The sequence below is a fragment of the Coregonus clupeaformis genome, chromosome 27, assembly GCF_020615455.1.
Source record: "Coregonus clupeaformis isolate EN_2021a chromosome 27, ASM2061545v1, whole genome shotgun sequence".
In the NCBI taxonomy this organism is placed as follows: domain Eukaryota; kingdom Metazoa; phylum Chordata; class Actinopteri; order Salmoniformes; family Salmonidae; genus Coregonus; species Coregonus clupeaformis.
In genome coordinates, this window is record NC_059218.1 from 16,668,817 (window position 1) to 16,686,189 (window position 17,373).

Below are 17,373 nucleotides of genomic sequence, written 5' to 3' on the forward strand. Positions count from 1 at the left end.
TAATTTAGATAATATAATAATATAAAGCCTCCTTTGAGTTAGAAGGGGATTACTTGAGCTCCACCATAGAAACCATCTCTGTGGTCCGTTCCACTTGCCTCTGTTTCTCTTCCAACAATCAGACCTTATTCTAACCAGCATGATGCAAAATGAACCATACAAAAACACAAGTGTAATTCAACATGAATAATGTAGAGCCTTTGAACTCAAAGTCACTTTTGACAGCTTTCTATGATTTATTACTATTGACCTTCACAACAAGTCAATAAGAGAAAGAGAGAGGAAGAGAGGGAGAGAGAAAGAAAAAAAGAAAAAGAGGAAAACATATTTTTAAAAAGTTGTTTTTAATTAATAATCAACTGATTTAACCAAAATGATCAAATTTGACAGTTCACCAGTTTCTGCATTAAACATGAGCACCAAAGTTCGGCTTCAACCACACTGTATTGTTTCTCCTCAATGCCAGTAAAGAAAACACACTTGACTTTGTCTTTGTCACTTCTGGTCAGCGGGAGGCAGCTCTCTCAGATCTGGGTCAGAAATGGTGGGGGGGGAGGAGGTGGCGCCTCGATGTACATAAGAGGCTAAGATCGACCGCCAACCCAATTTGGCACTACTGCGCCAGATTATTTTCCTTTTGCAGAAAAACAAACATTACGTTACAGCTGGAAGGATCTTTGCCATTCTTGTGGACTCTGTTGCAACCAACCCAGATATAAATTAATTATCTGAGACTTTAGTTGTAGTCACAATGAGTGCAGGAGGTTTGTTCAGCGGTGTGTCTCTCCCCTGGATGTCTCACCTGACCGTGGCCAACCTGACCCTGAACCTGGGTCTGGGGCTCCCGGAGCAGTCCGTCCTCCAGCCGGCGTGGGACTACCTCCTGCAGCACCACCAGGCTGAGCTGCGGAGCCCTCTGTTCCCCGTGGTCATCTCTGTCTCTACCTACCTCCTCCTGGTGACCCTCTACACCCTGCTAGACCTCCTGGCCCCCAGCTGGCCCGCCCTCAACAGCTACAAGATCCACCCAGACAGACCCGTCACCTGGGACAACATCTGGACCACCCTGTACCTCACGGCCTACAACCACCTGGTCTATATCTTCCCTGCTGCTGTGGGCCAGTGGCTGTGGAGGCCTCCTATTCCGCTCCCCCGTGACGCACCCACTCTAATGAGCTTCCTCCTGGGCATCCTGGGGTGCATGGTGGTCTTTGACTTCCAGTTCTACCTTTGGCATCTTCTCCACCACAGAGTCCCCTGGCTGTACCGCACCTTCCACGCCATGCACCACCAGTACCTTCAGCCATTCAGCCTGGTCACCCAGTACGTGTCCGCCTGGGAGCTGATCAGCTCGGGCTTCTGGACCACTGTGGACCCCCTCCTGCTGCAGTGCCACTGCCTGACCGCCTGGGGCTTCATGGTGTTCACCATCTGTGTGTCCACTGAGGACCACTGTGGCTACGACTTCCCCTGGTCGCTGCACCGCCTGGTGCCCTTCGGCCTGTGGGGCGGACCCCCCAAACACGACGCTCACCACCGGATGCCCGGGACAAACTTCGCCCCGTTCTTCTCCCACTGGGACTGGCTGGGGGGGACTAACATGGTGCCCACCCCCTCCAAAGAGAAATATGTTGAGGAAGGTCTAAAGGGGAGGAAGGATAAAGGAGCTTGAGTGTTGCTTTTTTTCTCCTCCCTCTCTCCCTTGACCGCTTTTGTGTGTATTTCATCCAATCTCTCTCCCCTCCTTACTCTATCTCTACTGTCTTTCTCTCTGTCCACCTCTCTCTCTCTTCCCCTCTTCCATCTTTCTTTGTCTTTATGAAATGTAATGACTTCATACTAACTGCGCTCTGTGGCTCTCTGTCAGATCTCTGGTTTTGTGTGATATTGATTTGTTTTGGATTACTCTGTGGTTTTTCATTGGTTTCCATGGCATTCTCAGGTCAGACTTCCCTACATTTGAAATGTGTGTGTTTTACTAATACCTCTAAAATCCATGCTGAATGGAGTTTTATATTTTTGCTAAGTTGTTTGCTATTGACATTTTCTTATGTTTCTCTGTTTTGAACTCTTTTTGAATACATTTTTGTTTTGTAAATCCTATGACATACTATATGGATAACCTGATATAGCATAACTGTCTGTTGCTAGAAGAGAGACATGTAAACATAAGACAGCACAAATGTTTTACAGACATTTTCATAATTTGAGTTTTGTTAAATTAACACAGTTGAAGGATTTGCAGCACAGCAATTCAAGCAGGGTAACACAAGGGAAATGCGCGCGCGCGCGCACACACGCACACACAGACACACAAACCAGAGAGCTGAATGGCAGTCTTTTAGCTGTGTCCAGTGTGCCGCCAGAGTGATGCGTGGGGCCAATACTAATTTATCATCCTCTCTTTCAGACGCTATCAATACTCTCATTGGCAGAGACCCCTACACTGCCCCTTCCACCACAAAACACCTTCTTTGTGATCCATGATCTTCAGCCTGTGGCCTAAACAAAAACCAAACACAACTATTTCTCTTTTCAAGCATGTCATTGGCAGAGCACCAAGAATACTTGTTATTCCTAAAGAGTGTGCTTGTTTTCTAATAGATTAATAATACGGGAAACTGCAGAATATTTGTACTGTTGATGATGATTGGAGCAGAGGGCCGGTGGAGGAGAGAGCAGGCTGTATTTTAAGCATATTGTCAAACTACTGTTGGGAAAGGGTCTACAATTTTCGAAATATTAAACAAATATGAATGTTGAGATGAAATCCTTATATTGCAGTAAATGTGCATACATTTCAAATTGTCATTCGTTCAGTGTGCACCAACTGTCGTTCACCCAAGACTGCCCACTCTTTGGTTTTCATTCGATTAATTGACGACAGCGTGGCCGATGTGTACAACAGTCCCGACGCTCTATCTACACGTTAATAATCCTTGCTCGTGACACAGTTTTGAAACCCTTTGAATTTAACTTTCATATCATTGAGAAATTATTTTCTAAAAACAAAAGATACAATTACTATAAATCTTTTTAACACGATTCCAACAAGGCCATATGTTACGGCTTGTTTACAGAAGAGAGAGAAGCCAACCTGTTTTAATGAGTAATCTAACGTCTCCGAACACCTGTGTGTAACAGAAGAAGAATGCCAGTAAAGTGTTGTAACTGAAAAAATAATGTTGGCCGCAACTGTGTAAAAACCAGAGGCGCAAATTTGGTTTTAGAAGTGGGGGGGACATAACTTCTTTGTTTTTAATTTTTTTATTCCCCCATAAACATAAACACTCCAAACAGCCTACCCAACCGCTCGGAGGCGTCCGCATTGGTCCTAAAGCACACCGTTGCCTTGTTTTGTATCACATTCCAATGATAAAACTGGGGGGGACAAAAATGCAATTTCAGAATGTGGGGGGACATGTGCCCCCCCCTTCCCCAGTGAAAGTTGCGCCCCTGGTAAAAACAGAGTACAGTAGACTAAGTGTATCTTTGCAGTTCCATCCATGAAATCAAAATGATAGTTTTAACCATGTTTACATTAACTTTTATTTATGTATTTACATACACTGGAATAAAACAAGCTTACAGTCGTGGTAAAAAGTTGACACAAGTATTGGTCTTCACAAAGTTTGCTGCTTCAGTGTTTTTAGATATTTTTGTCAGATGTTACTATGGTATACTGAAGTATAATTACAAGCATTCCATATGTGTCAAAGGCTTTTATTGACAATTACATTAAGTTTATGCGAAGAGTCAATATTTGCAGTGTTGACCGTTCTTTTTCAAGACCTCTGCAATCCACCCTGGCATGCTGTCAATTAACTTCTGGGCCACATCCTGACTGATGGCAGCCCATTCTTGCATAATCAATGCTTGGCGTTTGTCAGAATTTGTGGGTTTTTGTTTGTCCACCCGCCTCTTGAGGATTGACCACAAATTCTCAATGGGATTAAGGTCTGGGGAGTTTCCTGGCCATGGACCCAAAATGTCGATGTTTTGTTCCCCGAGCCACTTAGTTATCACTTTTGCCTTATGGCAAGGTGCTCCATCATGCTGGAAAAGGCATTGTTCGTCACCAAACTGTTCTTGGATGGTTGGGAGAAGTTGCTCTCGGAGGATGTGTTGGTACCATTCTTTATTCATGACTGTGTTCTTAGGCAAAATTGTGAGTGAGCCCACTCCCTTGGCTGAGAAGCAACCCCACACATGAATGGTCTCAGGATGCTTTACTGTTGGCATGACACAGGACTGATGGTAGCGCTCACCTTGTCTTCTCCAGACAAGCTTTTTTCCGGATGCCCCAAACAATCGGAAAGGGGATTCATCAGAGAAAATGACTTTACCTCAGTCCTCAGCAGTCCAATCCCTGTACCTTTTGCAGAATATCAGTCTGTCCCTGATGTTTTTCCTGGAGAGAAGTGGCTTCCTCGCTGCCCTTCTTGAACCAGGCCATCCTCCAAAAGTATTTGACTCACTGTGCGTGCAGATGGACTCACACCTGCCTGCTGCCATTCCTGAGCAAGTTCTGCACTGGTGGTGCCCCGATCCCGCAGCTGAATCAACTTTAGGAGACGGTCCTGGTGCTTGCTGGACTTTCTTGGGCGCCCTGAAGCCTTCTTCACAACAATTAAACCTCTCTCCTTGAAGTTCTTGATGATCCGATAAATGGTTGATTTAGGTGCAATCTTACTAGCAGCAATATCCTTGCCTGTGAAGCCCTTTTTGTGCAAAGCAATGATGACGGCACGTGTTTCCTTGCAAGAGGAAGAATAATGATTTCATGCACCACCCTCCTTTTAAAGCTTCCAGTCTGTTATTCTAACTCAATCAGCATGACAGAGTGTTCTCCAGCCTTGTCCTCGTCAACACTCTCACCTGTGTTAACGAGATAATCACTGACATGATGTCAGCTGGTCCTTTTGTGGCAAGGCTGAAATGCAGTGGATATGTTTTTTAGGGATTAAATTCATTTTCATGGCAATTCATCTGATCACTCTTCATAACATTCTGGAGTATATGCAAATTGTCATCATAAAAACTGAGGCAGCAGACTTTGTGAAAATTAATATTTGTGTCATTCTCAAAACCCTTGACCACGACTGTGTGGTCCTCTGTAGCTCAGTTGGTAGAGCATGGCGCTTGTAACGACAAGGTAGTGGGTTTGATCCCCGGGACCACCCATACACAAAAAATGTATGCACGCATGACTGTAAGTTGCTTTGGATAAAAGCGTCTGCTAAGTGGCATATTATTATTATGTATATTTTGGGTTCTGGTAGGGTATGACAGTTGAACTAAGCTCATGATGAAGCATTTATACATTATTTTCTTCAATAATCAATGGGTACATATTATTAATTTATAAGTCCAAAAATGTATTTAGCAACTGCAGATTGACCCTAAAAGAGTAGGCTAGCTAGCCTACACTCCTTCAGTACATATTGGGTGGGCTAAGTGTGCACATACAGTATCTCTCTTCACTAACACATGCAGTTTCACAAACTGTCCAACAGGGGTCACGCTAAACATAAAGTACTATTTGAGAAGTCGTACTCTGGTTGAGAAATGGGAAGTATAAATTAGACACAGACACACCTTGAAAAGGTCAGACAATCATTTATTTTATAACATGTATAGTTTATTCCTGTAACCTGAAGCAGACCTGACCACAGACACAGTTACTTCCCCTCATTGGAACATCTGCCATTTGGAGTTTCAGTCATGAAGTTCAATATTCAACTCATATATGTCATGTAATGTAATAGATACTGTTGAATAATTCAACACACACACACAATTTACATTACATTAAATTACTATGATTTAACCTATGATACTAATATAGAATGTCTCTGTTATTATAGGCAAAGAGGTCATATTGTAATTGTGGTTAAACCTACAACATGTCACAATACTCTGTGCCTTTGCTTGTTGTTATTCACAGAGTGACGGTACTTGCAGAACAGGTTTGGCGTGTTGAGGCATGGAGTGGAACTCAAGCATTGCAACACAAGGTGCCTATTTTTGAAATGCAGACCATGAGGCACTGGCTGAAACAGAGACTCAGTGTGTGAGTGGGTTAAGTGAAACAGCATAGGTGAGTCATGAGTGATACGGATAGAACTATGTGGCAGTATCTCCCTGGGCACCTTCAGGACATTCCCTTCCTGCCCTCATCCACAAAGTTTATGATATCAGCGCGATCTGGATGACGCAAAAACCTGTCAGTCACCATTTTACTGCCCTCTCTCTCTCTTTCTTTCTCTCTCTCTTTCTTTCTTATTCCCTCTCTCTACTGTAAACCATCTGCAATAGTAGATCCCTATCTTCTTGTCCCATACTGTTCCATAACCTGCCAATCAAATGCTAATTAATCATTTCTTAATCATTGGGAGGATACTATATGCCTTGTAAATAATCCTCCCCCTCTCCCCCTCAGGTGATGCAAATCCAGTGATGTCTGCCCTGTAACAAGGCTTTCAGCGCACTGATCATTTGACTGATAGCAGGATAGCAGTGCCCAACCCTCTCCCTGGAGATCTACTGAATATGCAGGATTTTCCTGCAGCCCTACCATAACAAACCTGATTTAATAAATCAAGGTCCTTAGAGTAGTTATATCACAACAGTGGTCAAAATGCTGCTACAACAGAACAGGCTGTATGGGTACTCTCTTTTCTTATGGTTTTATGCATCTGTAGAATCTGCTGGTTGTGCAAACTGTATACTAACCCAGTGGTGTAAAGTACTTAAGTAAAAATACTTTAAAATACCACATAAGTAGTTTTTTGGGGTATCTGTACTTTACTATTTATATTTTTGACCATTTTTACTTTACTTCACTACATTCATAAAGAATATTATGTACTTTTTACTCCATACATTTTCCCTGACACCCAAAAGTACTTGTTACATTTTTTATGCTTAGCAGGACAGGAAAATGGTCATATTCACACACTTATCAAGAGAACATCCCCGGTCATCTCTTCTGCCTCTGATCTGACTCACTAAACACAAATGCTTTGTTTGTAAATTATTTCTGAGTGTTGGAGTCTGCCCTTGGCTAGCCATAAATGTGCCATCTGGTTTGCTTAATATAAGGAATTTGAAATTATTTTACTTTTACTTTTGATACTTAAGTATATTTTAGCAATTACATTTACTTGTGATGCTTAAGTATATTTAAAACCAAATACTTTTAGACTTTTACTCAAGCAGTATTTTACTGGGTGACTTTCACTTTTACTTGAGTCATTTTCTATTAAGCTATCTTTACTTTTACCGAAGTATGACAATTGGGTACTTTTCCACCACTGTGGAAGCAGGAATGGGCCGAACCGGGCTGACGACGCGCATCATTGGCTTGGTGCGGGGAGCAGGAACAGGCCGGGCAGGGCTGGCGACCCGCACCATCCCTGGCATGACTAGCATGTCTCTTTGACATGCTACCTCTGTTGAGAGGTGTGTATACGTAATGCTCACTGAGATTTTACCTGAGTTAATCTTCTGCCATATGGAAATCATGCTCTACAATGGACAACCTGGGCTAATCATTCATCAGTGGACGCGGATCTACATAAAAGCTCACTTGTATTTTAAAGGAAAGGAGTCACTAATCTCTTCAAGCAGTTTTCATAGGGGCCTTTGTGACTATACTATGTGAATATAATGACAGGCTTTTTAAGGGGCCTGCCTGTCTGTGTGAAGGTGATACAGTCAGGGAGTGGTCCTGTCTGTGGCAGCCTAGTTGTGTGAAGCAGGTATTTTAAGGAATAGAGAATAGTGGCAATAGTCTGGGTGAAGGTGACACCCCACAGCAATATATAATCTCTGAAAGAGCCTGGAGTAATTTATCCCCCCTAAAAACACAATGCTCTGCTCAGGCTCTGCTCTTATATCAAAGGTTCCTATGTACAGCCTTTCTCTTAATCAAACAATGAATACATCAGAAATTAAATCAATGTTTATTGGTCGTGTACACAGTTTAGCAGATGTTATAGCGGGTGCAGCGAAATGCTTATGTTACTAGCTCATAACAATGCAGTATAATGTCAAACAGTACACAAATAATAAAAAATGAACAAATGTTGGAACGAACTCCGATTAACAACCCAAATAACACTGTTCCTGCTATATTGAATATGTACTGAACAAAAATATAAAGTCACCTTGGGTTATCAAAACGTGATGCCAGGGTTAGCCTATACGAAACACAGCCCTTATTTGAAGTGTTTCTAAAATCCCCTGTGGGAAAAATGAATGGTGTAAAAAAATTTTTTTTAACCATTTCTCTGTTTGACCGCTAGGTTTTATGGGTATTATGACACCTCCACTGTGGGGCTCTATAGCACAATGGTGACACTTGGGTCATTGTGTTGGACTACAAGAGATCACTGGGTTCACCTTGTCTGAGCATTATCTACAGATAAAGGACAGGATCCAGTCTCTTCACCAAACAATCCTCCCTATCTTATATCATTCTCCATTGTAACATTTTTACTTTAACTTCATAATTGAAATATCAGCAGGAAATAGCACTTTTCAGTGGTCATAAATGTAAGATGCAGAATAGTATAAAGTTAGTTTCACGCAGAGTTCCTAACACATGCAAGGCGGTGGATAGTTAAGGGAGGGCAGCATTCTAAGAAAAACAGAAAGGAAAACGCTGCACACTGCTGCTCATGCTCCCAGGTGATATTTATTTATAACAACATTTCCACCCTTAGGTCTTCATCAGGCATCCATATCCCATGTGGGGGTGGAAGGTCCTAAAATATAGGGGCAGTACTCAGTGACATCACTTCCTGAAACAGGAGGTAAAAAATATAACATAAGTTCACAATATTAACATTCAATGCATCAAAATATATGATCATACACAAGGAATGTGATCAATATTTACAGCAATATATACATATACACATACAATATTCAATTAGTATAAAAAACAATAATTTGGACATTCTTAAACTATAAAAACCGTTTCAAGTCGAACTCCTCTTTAAGGCCAAGAGGAGACAGTGTGTTGAGCATGTGGATCCAGAAAGATTCCCTTTGAAGAAGTTTCCTCTCAATGTCCCCTCCCCTGCGTGACATCTTGATAATTTCTATTCCAATGTATCTCAGAGAACTAATAGGATGTCCAGCTTGTACAAAATGAACAGCAACCGGATTTTCTGTCTCACCTGTCCGTATATTGCTGCGGTGCTCACTGATCCGTGTCTTAAGGCTTCTATAGGTTTTCCCTATGTAAGACAGACCACAACGACATTTCAACATGTAAATAACATCGGTGGACATGCAGGTAATCAGGCCTTTGATCTTAAATCTTTGTCCTGTGCAGGGGTGGGTAAATGAGTTACATTTGTAATTACCCTCCGGAACCTTGTCCAATAAAGTTTCCCTTTTCTCTGGTGGATAATCAGATTTAACCACACTGTCTCTCACATTTGAGGGTCTTTTAAAGACCATACGTGGGGGATAATTAAAGATGGTTTCAATTGTGGGTCAGTATCAATAATGTATTGGGTGAAGCATGAGGGGACATGTTCTGCTTTTTCTTTAACTTTTGGTTGAAGGCTTTCCAACTGTGTTAGTCCTTCAAAACGATCATTGGCATGTTTTGCCCAATAGTCTTTGTTCCCCCTTTCCTTAAACCTCTGTATGAGGTCCGTGGTCTGTTTCTGGTAAGAAGCATCAGAGCTGCATACTCTTCTGATGCGACTGAATTGACTTATAGGGGGACTTTTAATAAGTGGACGTGGATGAAAGCTGTCACCTCTAAGAAGGGTATTCCTGTCCGTAGGTTTCCTATAGAGATCTGTAGAGAGGGAGGTGTTGTCCTTAATAACCATCACATCAAGAAAACTGATTTGTGATAGGTCATAGTTAATGGTGAAATGAAGGTGTTCATTCATAGTGTTTAGATAGGCATGGAATTCCAAAAGTTCTTCCTGGGTCCCTGTATAGATCACGAAAATGTCGTCCAAATATCTAGGCCGCCCTGATGGGAGATGTTAGTATATAGACTGGTAACATCAAAAGTGCACAGAATAGAATGTTCAGGTATATGGTCCACAGATTTCAAAAGATTAATAAAATCAATAGAGTCTCTAGTATATGTGGCGAGGGAGATCGCCCAGGGTTTCACAAAATAGTTCACAAAGGTTGAGATATTCTGTCAGAGATCCGTTACTACTCACAATGGGCCTGCCTGGTATAGGTGGTGTCATGCTCTTGTGAATTTTGGGAGAGCGTATATGACAGGTGTGGTTGGGCAGTCCATTTTCATATACTCATATTCTGTCTTTGTAATTTCCCATTCATTTTTTTGTTGTTGACAATTTTTCATGAATCGGAGACTTGAATTAATTAGTAGGGTCCTTAGGGAGTCTTTTGTCAAATTCATCATCACTAAATTGTTTCAGAATTTCCTTTTCATAGTCTGCTGCATTTTGTATCACTATTGCACCTCCTTTGTCAGCAGGTTTTATAATGATCCTGGAGTCATTTTTGAGTTCCATAAGAGATTAGTTCTCTGCTTTGGAGATATTATGGAATACCTTGTATTCTTTTTTCTTAGCCAGGAGATTATGTACATCTTTCTCAACTAGGCAATGTTTCAAGAGAGGGGTTTCTTTTGGGTGGTAAAAATGTGCTTTTCCTGTTAAAATATGTATTCTCCCTTGTCATGTCCTCAGCGCGAGAGTCAAGTTCATTGTCATTCAGTTTATCAATGGGAAAAATATTAGCACTATATCCTGTCTGGTTACTATTATAGTTCAATGGATTAACATTGGCAGGTGCACAGGGAGCAACCCCATGACCAAAAAACACAGTCAATCTCAAACTGCGAAAAACTTTTTTTTGAAAGTCTATAACTGTATCAAAGTCATTGGCTGGTGTTTACCCTTCCAGCTTGCTCGTGGGGGAGTGCCAATTGGCTGTCTCCGGCCATCCCTCCAGAAATATACCTTGTACTCCTTGTAGTCTGCAGTATCACGCAGCATTCTAACCCACAGATCCCTAAAGAATTTAAGCTATGAAGAGTGTATACTGTAGTGTGTAGTTAAACCAGAACAGATTAGAGTGTCTGCATAAACACAGAGCTAGGGAGTGAGCTGGGTGGGCTGAACATGGTCATCTCCATAGATTCTTATCTTTTCCAGTAGACTATATTTAGTTTTACTCAAACTCTACAGTACAAACCCGTTTTCACAGGGCAACGTTGCACAGCTTCATTGAAATATCCTCCATCTAAATATTCCTCTTTCCAATACTGCCATCTATCTATCCAATACTCATACAGTATATCTACCTATTAAGGGGAAGTGAGGAGGGTATCGCAGCAAACCAGTAATCAGAGGTTGTTCCTGCCTGTTCTCCAGAGGCTCCTCGGGCAGTTATCTGTGAGAATCACTGACACCATGGAAACAGAAACATGTCCCATCTTGCTCTCAAACATTACCCAGTCTAGATTACCTCAGAATGACTGAGACAGAGAATGTATTTGTAATAGATGAGAACCTGAAAAATCCCCGTAGTTTCACAGTTGCGTTGATTTATTGACCTTCATGAAAAAAAACTGTCAACTGATCCACAGAAACATCTGTCCTCAGATTGTCACACAAAGTCACCATGACACATTCCACAAATTCCAACCTGTGAATGAAGAAGACTATAATCACAGACAATGACTCGTAATTTTCCACCAGTCATGTGAGGAGTGATTCAGTCTACCCAGTCCCATGAGCACCAGGGCATTGGAATGTGATAAGGGTTACGCAACAGAGACAAAAGTTACACATTTAAGAACAATAGAAACTAGCTAAAACCATTAGCTTATTGTATGTCATACATTTAAGAAACAAACTTAAAACAAACTTTTAATGGCTTAAAACAATGGAACAAAAGGTAAAAAATGAGCAGTGTTAATGTGTATAGCCTACAGCCTATGATCTCACTGAGGCGAATATACAGTATAAAGGCATAGAACAGTGAGGATATATAGATTATAGACTTAAAGCCAGTTTGGCTCCAACACCGCCCCTCTAAAATATGGGTAACTCATCACCATAATAATCAATACTTTTCACCTAACTGCATTACATTTGATACCACATTCCTTTACTTTAGCACTACAAGGCACAATGTAAAAGTCTCTATTTGGGGATTTCATAAAACATGTTGTTTACCATGTGCTAGGCAATAACAAGTCCAATATGCATTGTTGTTTGACCTCTTGATCTTCACATTAAGACAATATCTAACTACATATTTACATCTTTCACATTTGTCCTCTAACGGCTTGTCAAGAATTGTGATAAATACATTCATATGAAAATCACAAAAGGAGTAACAAGTCCAGGATATATATATATATATTCGCCCATTTTCACTAGTAGTCTGTGTAAGGTAACTCAGCAGTGGCCAAAGTCCTAATTTAAAACGTACTAAAGCTCCTCTTGACAATTTGTTAGACAGATAAGAAATATAGTTCCTCTTTCTGTGGTTTGCTTACTGAGCTGAGACCCATTTTCTCCTCTTCTGGACTCGATGTCCTTAAGTCCTGGTCCTGTGAGAGGTCAGGTTGTTTGTCTGTCCCACACAATAACACACCATCATGTTCCCTTTCTTGTAAATTATTCTATTTCACAACTGTTATAGGAGAGACCCCTTTAGTCTCTTCATTTTTACAAGTCACATACAGCCAGTTCCAGTGCATCACAGTCCACAGATCGTCTTTTCAACGACCCTCTCCTAGTGTCTTTCCCTAGTCATCCGAATGGCTGCCATCCATTATCAGCAGGTACTGCTCTGTGTGTTCCCAGACTCAGACACGTAGGCCTTGCTCTTCTTGGAGTACTTCATGGAGCTGAAGGAAACCCTCATCCTCTCCACCGTCCTGCTGCTTCTACACAGCAGTGTGTTCTTCACATGGTCCCTGAAGTCCTTCGACACAAAGTAGTAGATGAAGGGATCCAGACAGCTGTTGAGGCTGGCCAGACACAGAGTGGTGACGTAGAAGCCGTAGCCGTTGTTCACCACCCCATCTTTGAGGAGGGAGTAGTGGACGACCAGCATGATGTTACTGGGGATGAAACACACCAGGAAGGTGACCAGCACGGTCACGATCAGCACCACGGCTTTCTGACGGTTCTTCCCGGCGCTCCCGTCCGCCATGGCGTTCCCGAGAGCCTTGAGGAGGAGGATGTAGGCCAGGATGATGACCAGCGAGGGAACCATGAACACGATGCCGGCCATGAGGACAAAGTAGAAGTAGGGGAGAGCTACGTCAGGGAAGGGGTTATCCAGGTCATGGATGATGTTGACGTCATGGCAGGTGGTGATGTTGGGGTCCTTGAGCTTGGCAGTGTGGTTGTACAGGTACAGAGGGGTAGTGGTGAGCCAGATGAAGGCCCAGATAGAGACGGAGACGGCAACGGCCAATTTGTTGTTCTTCCTCTGCTGAGATAGAGGATGGGCAACACCCCAGTAACGTTGCACACTCAGACAGGTGATGAAGAGGATGGAGCAGTACATGTTTCCGTAGAAGAAGCCCACCAGGACTTTACACAGCCCCTCTCCATAGACCCAGTCGTTGCCGTTGAAGTGGTAGGCGATCTTCAGGGGAGTCCAGATGACAAAGAGCAGGTCGGACAGAGCCAGGTTGGCCATGTAGATGGCGGAAGGGTTCTTCTTCTTGGTCCTGAAAAGGAAGACCCAGATGGCCATGGCGTTGGTGGGCAGCCCCACAGCAAACACCACTATGTAGACGATGGGGAGGAACACCGTGGTCAGACTGCTCCGCAGCGTGTCCGCGGTCGCCTTGGCCACTGTAACGCGGTCGGCATCCTGAGGGTCAACCACCCCGATGAACCCTCGTGTTTTAACTTTTGATGAAACACAGGAGAGAAACGTCACTGACAAAGATCTATAATGTTAGACTGTGTTGGTGAGCCCCAACATACAATAAGTTACTGTAAAAAAACATGGCTAAACAACATGTACAAATCATTAAATTAAGCAATGATTTGAATGACAGAGATTCTATATTGTTTTAAAAATGTACTTAATAGATATAAGATAAGGTATTAACTCGAATTTCACAGTCTTCTTAATATCTCAAATATATAGAGTCATTCCATCTCTAGGCTACCCATACCAAATGGGTACAAACATACATACAATACATATTCCTGGGACACGAAAGAGTATTATAATAAAGAGGTGACGATACTCTGAAAAGGTAGGTCAACCAAAAGTTGGAACCGACAGGGACGCTAAACACAACACAATACAATACAAGGCCTTTACAGGTAGACTAGTCAGTCTACTGACAAAGACATGAGATCATTTATAAAAGATCAATCTTACCTTGAGACACATTTTGTGCACAAGCGCAACCGAGCAACAATAAGCAGGAAAGTATTCGAGATGAGCCCATTGTCCGTGAACTTTGTACAGTATTAGTGTCTGTGTATCTAGTCCTATCGCGTTCGAAATGGTTGTTAACTTCACTCCGACGTCCAATATACCTTTTTTCTCTCTGACCGAAACAGGACACACCCTAAGAACTACGAGAGACTGACGGAATCAACCACCGTGCGCGCTCGCACGCACATATAGATTACACGGTTTCGAGTGTCTGTTAATTTCCACCTGCCTCGAGCATAGTGCTTTGAGAACAGGAATCAGTAAGCCAATAGGAAAGATGCCTATGTATGAAACACCATATTTGTATGCTGCTTACAAATCTATACTCCTTCACTAAGCATAAAAGTAGTTTCCCTTGGCTTTTACAACATATTGAGTCTAAACAGGGAAGGTAATCACGTGGCTGAGTAGAGCGCTACTTTACACGGCTTTTATCCGTTTGGGCATATCTAAGGATAGCAGACAAATCGCAGTTAATTCAATGTAAATCTTATAGGGGGATATATAGGGGAGACCGGGATGGTTGACCGGGACCCTCCTGAAAAAACAAGTCTCTGTGATAGACAGAAATCTGATTTCGAGGTAAGAAGGTAATTATTTTGACCAAATGTGTTTTTGTGATGGCATCAACGGCTTTGTAGTTCCGTTCACTAAACTTATATCATGTTTATAGCCAGTCTGTGTAGAGATATTTGATGCAAATTAGCAATGCTAAAGTTTTAACATTTAACTAAAATGTAAGCTAGCTAATGGCTGCAAGGGTCAGGGTTAGTTGTAACAACTTGTGAGAAAATGTTACAACTAACCCAGAGGTACATGTTTTCTTTTACTTTCAGCATCCCTGGATCATGGAAAAGAAAGACAGACAGGGGAGTACCTCTCCACACTTTGAACAAGCATCAAATGATGTAGCAGAGCAGGGGAAGTCAATCAGATCGGTTGCAAAGTTGTAGGGCATATGTTATGTGATGCTGTACAGATTCTGCAAAGGAAGAAAGAAGCTACTGGAGAAGGGGTCGAAAGAGCTTCCTCATGTTGGCTACTGTAGTGGAAAGAGGGTCTTCATGGATGAGCAGAAGTTGTCAGAGTATCTCTTGAGGGCAGCTGATTTATTTATGACCACTGTGCCCACTGCTATCCAGCCCACCTCTCCAGCTGCCTCCCAGGCCACCGCTCCAGCTGCCTCCCAGGCCACCACTCCAGCTGCCTCCCAGGCCACTGCTCCAGCTGCCTTCCAGGCCACCGCTCCAGCTGCCTCCCAGGCCACTGCTCCAGCTGCATTCCAGGCCACCTCTCCAGCTTCCTTCCAGTCCACCTCTCCAGCTTCCTTCCAGGCCACCTCTCCAGCTTCCTTCCAGGCCATCTCTCCAGCTGCCTTTCATGCCACCTCTCCTGCTTCCTTCCAGGCCATCTCTCCAGCTGCCTTTCATGCCACCTCTCCTGCTTCCTTCCAGGCCATCTCTCCAGCTGCCTTTCATGCCACCTCTCCTGCTGCCTTCCAGGCCACCTCTCCTGCTTCCTCCCAGGCCACCTCTCCAGCTGCCTTCCAGGCCACCTCTCCAGCTTCCTTCCAGGCCACCTCTCCAGCTTCCTTCCAGGCCATCTCTCCAGCTGCCTTTCATGCCACCTCTCCAGCTTCCTTCCAGGCCATCTCTCCAGCTGCCTTTCATGCCACCTCTCCTGCTTCCTTCCAGGCCATCTCTCCAGCTGCCTTTCATGCCACCTCTCCTGCTTCCTTCCAGGCCATCTCTCCAGCTGCCTTTCATGCCACCTCTCCTGCTGCCTTCCAGGCCACCTCTCCTGCTTCCTCCCAGGCCACCTTTCCTGCTTCCTTCCAGGCCACCTCTCCTGCTGCCTTCCAGGCCACCTCTCCTGCTTCCTCCCAGGCCACCTCTCCTGCTTCCTCCCAGGCCACCTCTCCTGCTGCCTTCCAGGCCACCTCTCCTGCTGCCTTCCAGGCCACCTCTCCAGCTGCCTCCCAGGCCACCTCTCCAACCGCCTTCCAGCCACTTCATAGGGCACCTCCCCACATCAGTCGCATCAGGTGTTTCCCAGCCACAGTATCAGGCTGTGGCTGGGAAACACCTGATTACTCTTCTGATTTCAACCTAGTTGATGTACGCCCCTTCCCAAAAGCAGGGCCCAGAAAAATTACAACAAGGGGTAGGAAGAGGAGAAAAACTGTGATTTTGACAGATACACCGGTCAAGCAGGCACTGGAAGGAGAGCATCAAAAGTCAAGCACTCAGAAGGCAAAAAGAAAAATTGCCCTGCCTAAAAAAACTGCTGTTAAGAAGCAAGCCAAGACAAACCACACTGAACAACAAAAAATTGTCCTGCCTAAGAAAAAAGCCTAAACAAAGCACATTGAACCAGAAGATTCAGATTCCTCCAACAAGGAAAACTTCTGCATTGTGTGCATGGAGGACTTTAACAATTCCAAGTCCAAGGAGGTCTGGGTGGTGCTGGGAATGCAAATGATGGGCCCACCAAGCCTGTACCCCAGGACAGCCATACCACTGTCACCAAGCCTGTACCCCAGGACAGCCATACCACTGTCACCAAGCCTGTACCCCAGGACAGCCATACCACTGTCACCAAGCCTGTACCCCAGGACAGCCATACCACTGTCACCAAGCCTGTACCCCAGGACAGCCATACCACTGTCACCAAGCCTGTACCCCAGGACAGCCATACCACTGTCACCAAGCCTGTACCCCAGGACAGCCATACCACTGTCACCAAGCCTGTACCCCAGGACAGCCATACCACTGTCCCAAGCCTGACCCCAGGAGCCATACCCTGTCACCAAGCCTGTACCCCAGGACAGCCATACCACTGTCACCAAGCCTGTACCCCAGGACAGCCATACCACTGTCACCAAGCCTGTACCCGGACAGCCATACCACTGTCACCAAGCCCGAACCCCAGGAC

At 43.8% G+C, this 17,373-nt stretch overlaps 2 protein-coding genes across 2 annotated transcripts; one reads left to right on the plus strand and one right to left on the minus strand.

The window, feature by feature from the left end:
* Window positions 1-436: 436 nt before the first annotated feature.
* Window positions 437-2,776, plus strand: LOC121541132 (cholesterol 25-hydroxylase-like protein 2). The gene has a single exon (XM_041850111.2). It carries the CDS (start codon window positions 752-754, stop codon window positions 1,670-1,672), a length of 921 nt encoding a protein of 306 aa, XP_041706045.1. The 5' UTR covers window positions 437-751; the 3' UTR covers window positions 1,673-2,776.
* An 8,767-nt stretch (window positions 2,777-11,543) lies between these two features.
* Window positions 11,544-14,603, minus strand: LOC121541567 (proteinase-activated receptor 2). The gene is made up of 2 exons (XM_041850663.2): window positions 14,380-14,603; window positions 11,544-13,895 (listed from the first exon to the last, which is right to left on the minus strand). Exons 1-2 carry the CDS (start codon window positions 14,447-14,449, stop codon window positions 12,805-12,807), a joined length of 1,161 nt encoding a protein of 386 aa, XP_041706597.1. The 5' UTR covers window positions 14,450-14,603; the 3' UTR covers window positions 11,544-12,804.
* Window positions 14,604-17,373: the final 2,770 nt, after the last annotated feature.

Excerpts from the sequence above, each read along its gene's own strand:
- LOC121541567 (XM_041850663.2), bottom strand. The coding sequence starts at position 14,449 with ATGGGCTCATCTCGAATACTTTCCTGCTTATTGTTGCTCGGTTGCGCT. Across the intron at positions 13,896-14,379 it reads TGCACAAAATGTGTCTCAAG|TTAAAACACGAGGGTTCATC; the intron begins GTAAGATTGATC and ends TTTCATCAAAAG.
- LOC121541132 (XM_041850111.2), top strand. The coding sequence starts at position 752 with ATGAGTGCAGGAGGTTTGTTCAGCGGTGTGTCTCTCCCCTGGATGTCT.